At 36.7% G+C, this 13976-nt stretch overlaps 1 protein-coding gene across 1 annotated transcript in view; it reads left to right on the top strand.

The window, feature by feature from the left end:
• The window catches only part of LOC124594903 (alkyldihydroxyacetonephosphate synthase), a 246184-nt gene that overhangs the window by 192666 nt on the left and 39542 nt on the right, over window positions 1-13976 (top strand). Inside the window, exons 6-7 of the mRNA XM_047133378.1 lie at window positions 269-405; window positions 7856-8034. Coding sequence (XP_046989334.1) covers window positions 269-405; window positions 7856-8034 — 316 coding nt within the window. The remainder of the gene's footprint in view (window positions 1-268; window positions 406-7855; window positions 8035-13976) is intronic.

Here is a 13976-nt window from a genome sequence, read left to right on the forward strand (position 1 = left end):
TGGCATAATTTACATTCCTCCTCCTCCTCTCTTTATATTGACATCCAGTCCCAAATTGATCTGTGTTCTGCTCTACCTATTGATGTCAGTTGACAAAAAGTATCCCTATTCCTAGCTAAAACTCAGTCCCATTTCCTTTCTCATTAATGCTGTCTAACCCATCAAACACAAAGAACATTGCATTCTGTTCTTCCTTCCTTTCCATTACAAGTGATGTAGTTATCAACATAGAAATTTGCTTTACAGATGATTTCTTTTCCCATTTTAGAATCGGATACTGTGGCTGGACCGAAATAATTTACTTGTGTGTTGTGAAGCTGGTATTATTGGTCAAGACCTAGAGAGGGAGCTACAGTCACAAGGATTCACTGCAGGGCATGAACCTGACTCCTATGAATTCTCAAGGTACTCTTGTGTACATAAAATATGAGACATTCTATTAGAAACTCACTAATGCTACATGGTACATAAATGAACTCTCTCTCTCTCTCTCTCTCTCTCTCTCTCTCTCTCTCTCTCTGTGTGTGTGTGTGTGTGTGTGTGTGTGTGTGTGTGTGTGTGTGTGTGTGTGGTCTTTTGCTATTTGTTCTTTATTTTTATTTTCATTATGATGAAAGTACTTTTCAAATACAGAAATGAGAAATAATGTGTGTCGTTTCTGTATTATGCAAATTTATTTATGTATGTATTTATTTAGTTATTATTTTATTTATTTATCTCACAAGCATCCAACTCAGCATTGACAATACATACATACATACATACATACATATATAGACACATTATGTGGTTGAAACATTTTAAATAAATGTTGCATCCACTAACTGCACAAAAATATGTCACTTATTATATTAAGCAAAGATAACTGTTTTTATCTTGTAATTATGTAGAATGAGGAATTGAGTATTGGCAAATTCATCTACTGAGTGATGCAAAAACACACACACAAAATTATCGCAGTACTCAGATTGTATGCTAAATGTGTTTGGAAATGTGCAGAAACTTAACATGTATGCAGTTGGCCATAGGGAGTTGTTGTCCATAGTTTTAGACAAAGACCAGTATTTTTCAGTAATGATGGGACTTCTTATACTAATAGAATATTTGCTGATAATTACTATGCAAAGCATCTTTATATTAATCCTTAGATTAGATTAGACTAATACTAGTTCCATGGATCATGAATATGATATTTTGTAATGATGTGGAACGAGTCAAATTTTCCAATACATGACGTAATTAAGTTAATTTAACAACATACTTAAGTTAATATAACAACTTTTTTTTATTTTTTTGTGTTAATTTATATCTAAAAATTCCTCTATGGAGTAGAAGGAGTTGTCATTCAGAAATTCTTTTAATTTCTTCTTAAATACTTGTTGGTTATCTGCCAGACTTTTGATACTATTTGGTAAATGACCAAAGACTTTAGTGGCAGTATAATTCACCCCTTTCTGTGCCAAAGTTAGATTTAATCTTGAATAGTGAAGATCATCCTTTCTCCTAGTATTGTAGTTATGCACACTGCTATTACTTTTGAATTGGGTTTGGTTGTTAATAACAAATTTCATAAGAGTATATATACTGAGAAGCTACTGTGAATATCCCTAGATCCTTAAATAAATGTCTGCAGGATGATCTTGGGTGGACTCCAGCTATTATTCTGATTACACGCTTTTGTGCAATAAATACTTTATTCCTCAGTGATGAATTACCCCAAAATATGATACCATATGAAAGCAATGAGTGAAAATAGACATAGTAAGCTAATTTACTAAGAAAATTTGCAGTGACCCTTATTGCATAAGTAGCTGAACTCAAACATTCAGCAGATCATCAGTGTGTTTCTTCCAATTTAATCTCTCATCAATGGACACACCTAAAAATTTGGAATATTCTACCTTAGCTATATGCTTCTGATTAAGGTCTATATTTATTAATGGCGTCATACCATTCACTGTACGGAACTGTATGTACTGTGTCTTATCAAAATTGAGAGTCCGTTTACAAGGAACCACTTAGTAATTTTCTGAAAGACAGTATTGACAATTTCATCAGTTAATTCTTGTTTGTCAGGTGTGATTACTATACTTGTATCATCAGCAAAGAGAACTAACTTTGCCTCTTCATGAATATAGAATGGCAAGTCATTAATATATATTAAGAACAACAAAGGACCCAAGACTGACCCTTGTGGAACCCCATTCTTGATAGTTCCCCAGTTTGAGGAATGTGCTGATCTTTGCATATTATGAGAACTGCTTATTTCAACTTTCTGCACTCGTCCAGTTAGGTACGAATTGAACCATTTGTGCACTGTCCCACTCATGCCACAATATTTGAGCTTGTCTAGCAGAATTTCATGATTTACACAATCAGAAGCCTTTGAGAGATCACAAGAAATCCCAACGGGTGGTGTTCGGTTATTCAGATCATTCAAAATTTGATTGGTGAAGGCATATATGGCATTTTCTGTTGAAAAACCTTTCTGGAAACCAAACTGACATTTTGTTAGTACTTCATTTTTACAGATATGTGAAGCTACTCTTGAATACATTACTTTCTCAAAAATTTTGGATAAGGCTGTTAGAAGGGAGATCAGACGGTAATTGTTGACATCAGATTTATCCCCCTTTTTATGCAAAGGTATAACAATAGCATATTTCAGTCTGTCAGGGAAAATGCCTTGTTTCAGAGAGCTATTACACAGGTTGCTGAGAATCTTACTTATCTGTTGAGAACAAGCTTTTAGTATTTTGCTGGAAATGCCATCAATTCCATATGAGTTTTTGCTTTTAAGCAAGTTTATTATTTTCCTAATTTCAGAGGGAGAAGTGGGTGAGATTTCAATCGTATCAAATTGCATAGGTATGGCCTCTTCCATTAACAGCCTAGCATCTTCTAATGAACACCTGGATCCTACTATATAAACACAATATTTAGAAAATGATTATTAAAAATATTTTCAACTTCTGACTTTTTGTTCGTAAAGTTTTCATTCAATTTGATGGTAATACTGTCTCCCTGTGCTCTTGGTTGACCTGTTTCTCTTTTAATAATATTCCAAATTGTTTTAATTTTATTATCAGAGTTGCTGATTTCAGACATGATACACATACTTCTGGATTTTTTAATAACTTTTCTTAATATAACACAGTAGTTTTTATAATGTTTGATAGTTTCTGGGTCACTACTCTTTCTTGCTGTCAGATACATTTCCCTTTTCCGGTTACAAGATATTTTTATACCCTTAGTAAGCCATGGTTTGTTACAAGGTTTCTTACGAGTACATTTAACTGTTTTCTTGGGGAAGCTGTTTTCAAATGCATTTACAAAAATGTCATGAAATAAATTATATTTTAAATTGGCATCAGGTTCACGGTACACCTCATCCCATTTTAACTGCTGTAGGCTTTCCCTGAAATTTGCAATTGTTAAATCGTTGACTGAACGTACTACTTTGGAGGACTGTTTAGTATTGCTGAATGGAGCTGTGTCATATATTGTAACTAGCTGTGCACCACGATCGGAAAGACCATTCTCAACAGGCTGAGCATTTATCTGGTTAAACTTATCTTGGTCTATAAAGAAGTTATCTATCAGTGAGCTGCTATCCTTTACCACCTGAGTAGGAAAATCAACAACGGGTGTCAAATTGAAAGAACCGAGTAATACTTCAAGGTCATTTTTCCTATTACCCTCTTTCAGAGAATCTACATTGAAGTCCCCACAAATAATAATTTGCATCCCCCTGTCTGACAGATAGCACAAGGAGTCCAAATTTTTCAGAAATAGATGGAAAATTTCCTGATGGCGACCTATATACAGTTACAATTATAAATGTGCCTTTATTTAATTTAAGCTCACAGGCACATGCTTCTATATGTTTCTCTACACAAAACTTTTTTATTTCTATACTTTTTGCACAATAATAACTTTTGACATATATGGCAACTCCTCCTTTCTCCATATTTTCTCTCATTACATGTGCAGAGAGCTTATATCCACTTAATTCCCACAGTAAAGTTCCCCACTAGGATAACCACTTGCTCACAAACAGCCATTGATAATATCTTTATAGAAAAGTCAAATGAACAAAATTATATTACAAAACCAATAGTCAATGGCCTCTCAGACCATGACATGCAGTTCCTTCTGTTAAATGTTAATACTGAACAGGATATAAAATCTGTTAAATCTGAGCTCAAGAGGGTAATCAGTAAGCCAAAAATTGATTATTTTAGGACTCTCCTCAGAGACATTCACTGGACTGATGTTTACAGTGCTCATGGCATGAATGAAAAATATAACATTTTTGCTAATAAAGTGCTTACCTTATTTGAACACTGCTTTCCCCCAAAACTTACCAAGGTTAGAGCAAAGTCTACAAAGAAGCCATGGATTACTCGAGGAATAGGGGTATCTTGTAAAACAAAAAGAAAACTGTATCTGTCAATCCGAAACATTTCCAATGTTGATGCTATAGCACATTATAAGAAATACTGCAAAATATTAAAGACTGTAATACGGATGTCAAAGCAAATATATTACAAGGAAAAGATAGTCATATCAGATAACAAAATAAAGACAATATGGGATATAGTGAAGGAGGAGACCGGTAGAACCAGACATGAAGAGGAACAAATAGCATTAAGAGTAAATGATGCATTGGTGACAGATGTGTATAGTGTTGCAGAACTTTTTAACAAACATTTTATAACTGTTACTGAAAAGATGGGGTTGTCAGGTTCGGTAGATGCTGCTATGGATTACCTTAGACCAGACATTTCAAGTAACTTCCATAATATGAATTTGACCCTCACTACCCCAACAGAAATAATGTCCATCATAAAATCTTTAAAATCAAAAACATCTAGTGGGTATGATGAAATATCAACAAAGTTAATTAAAGAATGTGATTCTGAGCTAAGTAACATATTAAGCTATCTGTGTAACCAGTCGTTTATCAGTGGAATATTTCCCGAATGGCTGAAATATGCTGAAGTTAAGCCACTGTTTAAGAAGGGAGATAAAGAAATAGCATCAAATTTCCGTCCAATTTCACTGTTGCCAGCATTCTCAAAAATTTTCGAAAAAGTAATGTACAGTCGTCTTTATAACCATCTTATCTCAAATAACATACTGTCAAAGTCACAGTTTGGATTTCTAAAAGGTTCTGATATTGAGAAGGCTATCTACACTTACAGTGAAAATGTACTTAATTCATTAGACAAAAAATTGCAGGCAACTGGTATATTTTGTGATCTGTCAAAGGCATTTGACTGTGTAAATCACAATATCCTTTTAAGTAAACTAGAATATTATAGTGTAACAGGAAATGCTGCAAAATGGTTCAAATCTTATATCTCTGGCAGGAAACAAAGGGTGTTATTAGGAAAGAGACATGTATCAAGCTATCAGGCATCATCCAACTGGGAACTAATTACATGTGGGGTCCCACAAGGTTCCATTTTGGGGCCCTTACTTTTTCTTGTGTATATCAATGACCTTTCATCAGTAACATTACCAGATGCCAAGTTTGTTTTGTTTGCTGATGATACAAACATTGCAATAAATAGCAAATCAAGTGTAGTCTTAGAAAGATCAGCCAATAAAATATTTGTAGACATTAATCACTGGTTCCTAGCCAATTCTTTGTCACTAAACTTTGAAAAAACACACTACATGCAGTTCAGAACTTGTAAGGGGTGTCCCAAGAGTATATGTCTAACATATGATGACAAGAAGATAGAAGAAGTGGACGGTGTTAAATTCTTGGGATTACAGCTTGATAATAAATTCAACTGGGAGGAGCACACCACAGAACTGCTGAAGCGTCTTAACAAATCTCTGTTTGCAATGCGAATTTTGTCAGACATAGGGGATATAAAAATGAAAAAGCTGGCATACTATGCTTACTTTCATTCCATAATGTCATATGGGATTATTTTCTGGGGTAATTCATCAAGCCAAGCTAAAGTTTTCCGGGCACAAAAACGTGCAGTAAGAATTATATGTGGTGTGAACTCAAGAACATCCTGCAGAAGCCTGTTTAGGGAACTAGGGATACTAACTACAGCTTCCCAATATATTTATTCCTTAATGAAATTTGTCATTAAAAATATATCACTTTTTCAAACCAACAGCTCAATTCATGGAATCAATACTAGAAATAAGAATAATCTTCACAAGGATTTAAAGTCACTTAGTCTTGTACAAAAAGGTGTGCATTATTCAGGAACACACATTTTCAATAACTTGCCAGCAGCCATAAAAAGCTTAACAACCAATGAAATTCAGTTTAAGAGAAGCCTAAAGGATTTATTGGTGGCCAACTCCTTCTACTCCATTGATGAATTTCTGAGGAAAACCAACTGATTTGTATATAAGTACAACATAACTTCTGCACAATTTCAGTGCAGTAATGTGTTCACTGAAAATTTGTGTGTGTGTGTGTGTGTGTGTGTGTGTGTGTGTGTAAGTATAATCTAACTTCTGCACCATTTCAGTGCAGTAATGTGTTCATTGTAAATAAGTATTACAGTAGTTGTATTACATGTTTCTTACCTTATAAATAAATATAAAACTTTTTTATTGTAAATTCAGTGCAATAGTATTTGTAAAATGACTCTTAGTGTTCATTAAAAAATGACGATCATTCCACTTGGGACCTGTGGAATGGTACATTAGCTTATTTGTTTTAGTTTAAATATTTGTCATGTATTGTTGTTTTTCTGACATGTTCCACATCCTGGAGGACCTCCTCACTACGGATCAATTGGAATGAAAGTAAATCTAATCTAATCTAATCTTACATTTACCTTATCCATATCAGTAACAGTGTGATGCTCAGACAGGCATAGTATATCTGTTTCATTCTCAGCTTCTAAATCTTCTAAACAAACCAGAAGCTCATCTACTTTATTCTTTAAACTCCCAATATTTTGATGAAATATACTTACATTATTTTTAATTATACTTTTATGAGAACCTTTCCTTATTCTAACATTTGCAGTACTCTCCTATCTGAGTTTCTCATTGTGCTTAGGCCTAGTTCCTATACCAGTGGTCACATGGTGTTCAGAGAGGCAGATTATGTCAACTGGGTTGGGTGACTTTAATTCATCAATGCAATTACCTAGGACTGAGATACAACTTGGTGGAGATAAAATTTCTGGTGATTGGTGAAAATTTATAATTGACAGCTGTGATTGGTGATCCAATATGCTAGAATTGTGCTGTTTAATTTCTTTCCTAAACTGAAGATTTGTTTCAATCCTGACCTCTCATAGAACTTGACATCTTTCTGTCTTACCTATTCTAAAAAAGGTGCTGCTCCAACACCTGTAACCACTGGTATTTTACCATTCATGGCAGTGCCTCCCCCCCTTAAATTTCCTGTTATTACCCCAGCCAGTTTTCCTCTACATTGCTAACATCAAATATCCGCTCCTATACTTTCTCTACTACATAGTTGCTTTCTGTCAGCCTTTATTTAACAGATTTTCCTTTGCTTCAAATTTCTTTGAAAGATTCTGTGTTTTTCTTCTTCTTTGATTGTTAGATTTGCCTGATCTGAAAAATGTGTAGTATTCTTTTATGTAATAAATTAGTACAATGACATCCAACATGTAAAGTACCTTACTACAGACGAAAATGACATCAAATATATTGACTATTGTACATTTGGGAAGATGATGTTCTTTTTCTGATTAAAATTTCAAAATGAAAAATATTTTTGTAAAATCAATCTTGCTAGTAAGGTATCATTCATCTGTGGTTTTTCCCTCCTCACAGCTGCAGATATCATAAACAAATAAGAGATGTTTAAAACTGATGTCCAGTTTGTATATAGTTTAGGTGGATGGGTTGCTACACGGGCGTCAGGAATGAAAAAGAATGTATATGGAAATATTGAAGACCTGCTTGTACATGTAAAAATGGTTACCTCAAGAGGAGTTCTTGAAAAGAGCGGCCAGGTTCCCAGAATGTCTTGTGGACCAGATTTCAATCATGTTGTGTTAGGATCTGAAGGTAAGTTACTTAATGATTTTTTTTTCAGCGTACTGCACTATTATGAGCCTTGTAATTTACTACCATTATGTCAATTGCACATAGCCAATAAATTGCTGTCAGTTTTTTGATGAGACAACACATCAGAATGAAAATTAATCTGAGGCAAGAGTTTATACCTAATTGAAGCATTCTTATTCTAAAACTTTTTCATAACAGCACTCTCAGCTTTGTCTTTGAAACAGCATGTTAGCACCTGTTACCCAGTGACTATTACCCAGTCATAGACTGACTCAGAGCTTTATTCTGATAGATCCCTTCTCCTAAATTCCTGGACTCCACAGAGGGTCTCCTGCACACCTTTCTTGACAAAAACTGATGTTAAAAAAATATTTGTTGGATACTGGCTTAGCTACAGTCAAGGGAATGATTCTAGACTGACCCTTTCGACCTACAGATGTGTGTAATCTGAACTGAGTCTCTTTGGCTAATAAAAACTGTTTGCTTTGCCAGAGTCAAGCCCAGATCTATACTGAACGACAAAGGGATGTAACGGTTCATGACACTATATACAGGGTGGTCCATTGATAGTGACCGGGCCAAATATCTCACGAAATAAGCATAAAATGAAAAAACTACAAAGAACGAAACTCTTCTAGGTTGAAGGGGAAAACCAGATGGCGCTATGGTTGGCCCGCTAGATGGCGTTGCCATAGGTCATCAACTATGTTTTTTTAAATAGGAACGCCCATTTTTTATTACATATTCGTGTAGTACGTAAAGAAATATGAATGTTTTAGTTGGACCACTTTTTTTGCTTTGTGATAGATGGCGCTGTAATAGTCACAAACGTATAAGTACGTGGTATCACATAACATTCCCCCAGCATGGGCGGTATTTGCTTCATGATATGTTACCCGTGTTAAAATGGACCGTTTACCTATTCCGGAAAAGGTCGATATCATGTTGATGTATGGCTATTGTGATCAAAATGCCCAATGGGCGTGTGCTATGTGTGCTACGACATCATCCAAGTGACCGGACCGTTTGCCGGATAGTTACGTTATTTAAGGAAACAGGAAGTGTTCAGCCACATGTGAAATGTCAACCACAACCTGCGACAAATGATGAAGCCCAAGTAGGTGTTTTAGCTGCTGTTGCAGCTAATCCGCACGTCAGTAGCAGACAAATTGCATGAGAATCAGGAGTCTCAAAAACGTGGGTGTTGAGAATACTGCATCAACATCGATTGGCACCTGTACCATACTTCTATGCACCAGGAATTGCATGGCGACGACTTTGAACAACGTGTACAGTTGTGCCACAGGACACAAGAGAAATTACGGGATGTTGACAGATTTTTTGCACGCGTTCTATTTAGCGATGAAGCGTCATTCACCAACAGTGTAACGTAAACCGGCATAATATGCACTATTGAGCAACGGAAAATCCACAAGTGGAACATCAGCGACCTTGGCGGGTTAATGTATGGTGCGGCATTATGGAAGCAAGGATAATTGGCCCCCATTTTATTGATGGCAATCTAAATGGTGCAATGTATGCTGATTTCCTACGTAATGTTCTACTGATGTTACTACAAGATGTTTCACTGCATGACAGAATGGTGATGTACTATGATGGCTGTCCGGCACTTAGCTCCCGTGCAGTTGAAGTGGTACTGAATAGCATGTTCATGACAGGTGGATTGGTCGTCGAAGCACCATACCATGGCCCATACATTCACCGAATCTGACGTCCCCGGATTTCTTTCTGTTGGGAAAGTTGAAGGATATTTGCTATCGTGATCCAACGCCTGACAACAAGTGTCAGCGCATTGTCAATGCATGTGCGAACATTACAGAAGGCGAACTACTCGCTGTTGAGAGGAATGTTGTTACACGTATTGCCAAATGCATTGAGGTTGACGGACATAATTTTTAGCATTTATTGCATTAATGTGGTATTTACAGCTAATCACGCTATAACAGCATGCGTTTTCAGAAATGATAAGTTCACAAAGGTACATGTATCACATTGGAACAACCAATATTAAATGTTCAAACATACCTATGTTCTGTATTTTAATTTAAAAAGGAAGAATCCCGGAGATACTAAAATGTGTCAGGTAGATTATATAATTGTAAGACAGAGATTTAGGAACCAGGTTTTAAATTGTAAGACATTTCCAGGGGCAGATCTGGACTCTGACCACAATTTATTGGTTATGAACTGCAGATTAAAATTGAAGAAACAGCAAAAAGGTGGGTTATTTAAGGAGATGGGACCTGGATAAACTGACTAAACCAGAGGTTGTACAGAGTTTCAGGGAGAGCATAAGGGAACCATTGACAGCAGTGGGGGAAAGAAGTACAGTAGAAGAAGAATGGGTAGCTCTGAGGGATGAAGTAGTGAAGGCAGCAGAGGATCAAGTAGGTAAAAAGATGAGGGCTGGTAGAAATCCTTGGCTAACAGAAGATATATTGAATTTAATTGATGCAAGGAGAAAATATAAAAATGCAGTAAATGAAGCAGGCAAAAAGGAATACAAACATCTCAAAAATGAGATCGACAGCAAGTGCAACATGGCTAAGCAGGCATGGCTAGAGGACAAATGTAAGGATGTAGAGGCTTATCTCACTAGGGGTAAGATAGATACTGGCTACAGGAAAATTAGAGAGACCTTTGGAGAAAAGAGAACCACTTGTATGAATATCAAGAGCTCAGATGGAAACCCAGTTCTAACCAAAGAAGGGAAAGCAGAAAGATGGAAGGAGTATATAGAGGGTCTTTACAAGGGCGATGTACTTGAGGACAATATTATGGAAATGGAAGAGGGTGTAGATGAAGATGAAATGGGAGATACGATACTACGTGAAGAGTTTGACAGAGCACTGAAAGACCTGAGCCGAAACAAGGCCCCGGGAGTAGACAACATTCCATTAGAACTACTGACGGCCTTGGGAGAGCCAGTCCTGACAAAACTCTACCATCTGGTGAGGAAGATGTATGAGACAGGCGAAGTACCCTCAGACTTCAAGAAGAATATAATTATTCCAATCCCAAAGAAAGCAGGTGTTGACAGATGTGAAAATTACCGAACTATCAGTTTAATAAGTCACAGCTGCAAAATACTAACATGAATTCTTTACAGACGAATGGAAAAACTGGTAGAAGCCGACATCGGGGAAAATCAGTTTGGATTCCGTAGAAATATTGGAACACGTGAGGCAATACTGACCTTACGACTTACCTTAGGAGAAAGATTAAGGAAAGGCAAACCTACATTTCTAGCATTTGTAGACTTAAAGAAAGCATTTGACAATGTTGACTGGAATACTCTCTTTCAAATTTTAAAGGTGGCAGGGGTAAAATACAGGGAGCGAAAGGCTATTTACAAATTGTACAGAAACCAGATGGCAGTTATAAGAGTCGAGGGGTATGAAAGGGAAGCAGTGGTTGGGAAGGGAGTGAGACAGGGTTGTAGCCTCTCCCCAATGTTATTCAATCTGTATATTGAGCAAGCAGTAAAGGAAACAAAAGAAAAATTCGGAGTAGGTATTAAAATCCATGGAGAAGAAATAAAAACTTTGAGGTTCGCCAATGACATTGTAATTCTGTCAGAGACAGCAGAGGACGGGGAAGAGCAGTTGAACGGAATGGAAGTGCCTTGAAAGGAGGATATAAGATGAACATCAACAAAAGCAAAACGAGGATAATGGAATGTAGTCGAATTAAGTCAGGTGATGCTGAGGGAATTAGATTAGGAAATGAGACACTTAAAGTAGTAAAGGAGTTTTGCTACTTGGGAGCAAAATAACTGATGATGGTCGAAGTAGAGAAGATATAAAATGTAGACTGGCAATGGCAAGGAAAGCGTTTCTGAAGAAGAGAAATTTGTTAACATCGAGTATAGATTTAAGTGTCAGGAAGTCGTTTCTGAAAGTATTTGTATGGAGTGTAGCCATGTATGGAAGTGAAACATGGACGATAAATAGTTTGGACAAGAAGAGAATAGAAGCTTTCGAAATGTGGTGCTACAGAAGAATGCTGAAGATTAGATGGGTAGATCACATAACTAATGAGGAGGTACTGAATAGAATTGGGGAGAAGAGGAATTTGTGGCACAACTTGACGAGAAGAAGGGACCGGTTGGTAGGACATGTTGTGAGGCATCATCAAGGGATCACCAGTTTAGCATTGGAGGGCAGCGTGGAGGGTAAAAATCGTAGAGGGAGACCAAGAGATGAATACACTAAGCAGATTCAGAAGGATGTAGATTGCAGTAGGTACTGGGAGATGAAGAAGCTTGCACAGGATAGAGTAGCATGGAGAGCTGCATCAAACCAGTCTCAGGACTGAAGACCACCACAACAACAACAACAACAAGCTGTTACCAACTGTTCATCTAAAATTGTGAGCCATATGTTTGTGACTATTACAGCACCATCTATCACACAGCAAAAAAAGTGATGCAACTAAAACATTCATATTTCTTTACATACTACATGAATATGTTATAAAAAATGGGGTTTCTTATTTTAAAAACTGCAGTTGATATCTGTTTGACCTATGGCAGCACCATCTAGCAGGCCAACCAAAGTGCCATCTGGTTTCCCCCTTCAAGCTAGAGAAGTTACGTTCTTTGTAGTTTTTTTGTTTGATGCTTCATTTGTGAGATACTTGGCCGGGTCACAATCAATGGACCACCCTGTATAAGATTTCTTTAACTTTGTATGACACCTTCTTGTATCTGACTGTGAATGTATGTAAGAAAATTTATTTTTCCTTCCTCTGTATATTTTGCTTGTTCTTAACATCTTGGTGACAGCAGTTGCAGTGTCAGCAGACATGGAAAATAAAGGTAGAGTGAAAGGGACAGTCTGGAATCATTCCCTTGACTGTAGCTAAGCCAGTATCCAACAAACAGTTTTTACACTTCAGTATATGTCAAGCAAAGTGTGGGAGTGTTTCTGTGGAGTCCAGAAATGTAGGAGTAGGGCCCTACCAGAATGAAGCTCTGAGTCAGACTGTAGATAGCCTTAAAGAGTTTAACATATATTCTCTGTTATGTTTAATCTCTCTGTAAGTACTTGTTTCTACCCAACAAAAATTAGAACATCTGATATAATCAGTGATAGTGAGCAATAATTGTGCATCTGAGTTCTCCTAAGTTGATGAGTGGATAATTAATGTGTCTTTTAACATAACTGTTTAAAAAGAAAAGACATTAATTTGTGAATATTTCGTTCTTAGTATCTGGTAGATGTCCAAGTCTGCCACAAACCCTCACACTCCCCATTCCCTCACTCTCCTAGCTATCTTATAAGTAGTGTAAATGAAGACTATGGACCTTGCGATAGTGGGTCGGCTTGTTTGCGTTAAAAATATAGGTAGCCATACTGCAGGTGCAACCACTTTAGAGAGGTCTCTCTGGAGTAACTAAATTGAGTTATGGTTCCCGAGGAGGGGCAGCAGCCGTTGGACTGGCCTAGGTACATTAATCTACATAGTCTTCATTTGTTGAACCCATGGAAAACCGAAAGCAAGGGGCAACCACAATCCAATATATTTCCATCATGAGTGTTCCAGTTTTCAGAGAAAGCATTTAGTAATGTTTCACAGGGTGTCTTGTCATGCCCACCACCCACAAAACTGTAATTTTCCCAGTTCATTGTTGAAAGTCTACACAATGATTACTGTATGATTGGGGAATTTGTGTACAAATGAAGTGAGGTTTTCTCTAAAGTTTTCGGTTACATCATAAAATGAGTGGTGGGCAATAGAAGGATCCAATTATCATTTTATGCCCACCCCTGATACTGAGTCCTGCCCAAACACTCTCACTTCCAGCTTCAATTTCCTTCTCAGTTGATGTGAGTTTTTTGTCTGCTATGACAAATACAGCATCTCCATTTTCCATTAGTATAGTCTTTCAATATACACTTAAATTTTCCCCAAAAATC

This window comes from Schistocerca americana, chromosome 2 (genome assembly GCF_021461395.2).
Source record: "Schistocerca americana isolate TAMUIC-IGC-003095 chromosome 2, iqSchAmer2.1, whole genome shotgun sequence".
NCBI classification, from domain to species: domain Eukaryota; kingdom Metazoa; phylum Arthropoda; class Insecta; order Orthoptera; family Acrididae; genus Schistocerca; species Schistocerca americana.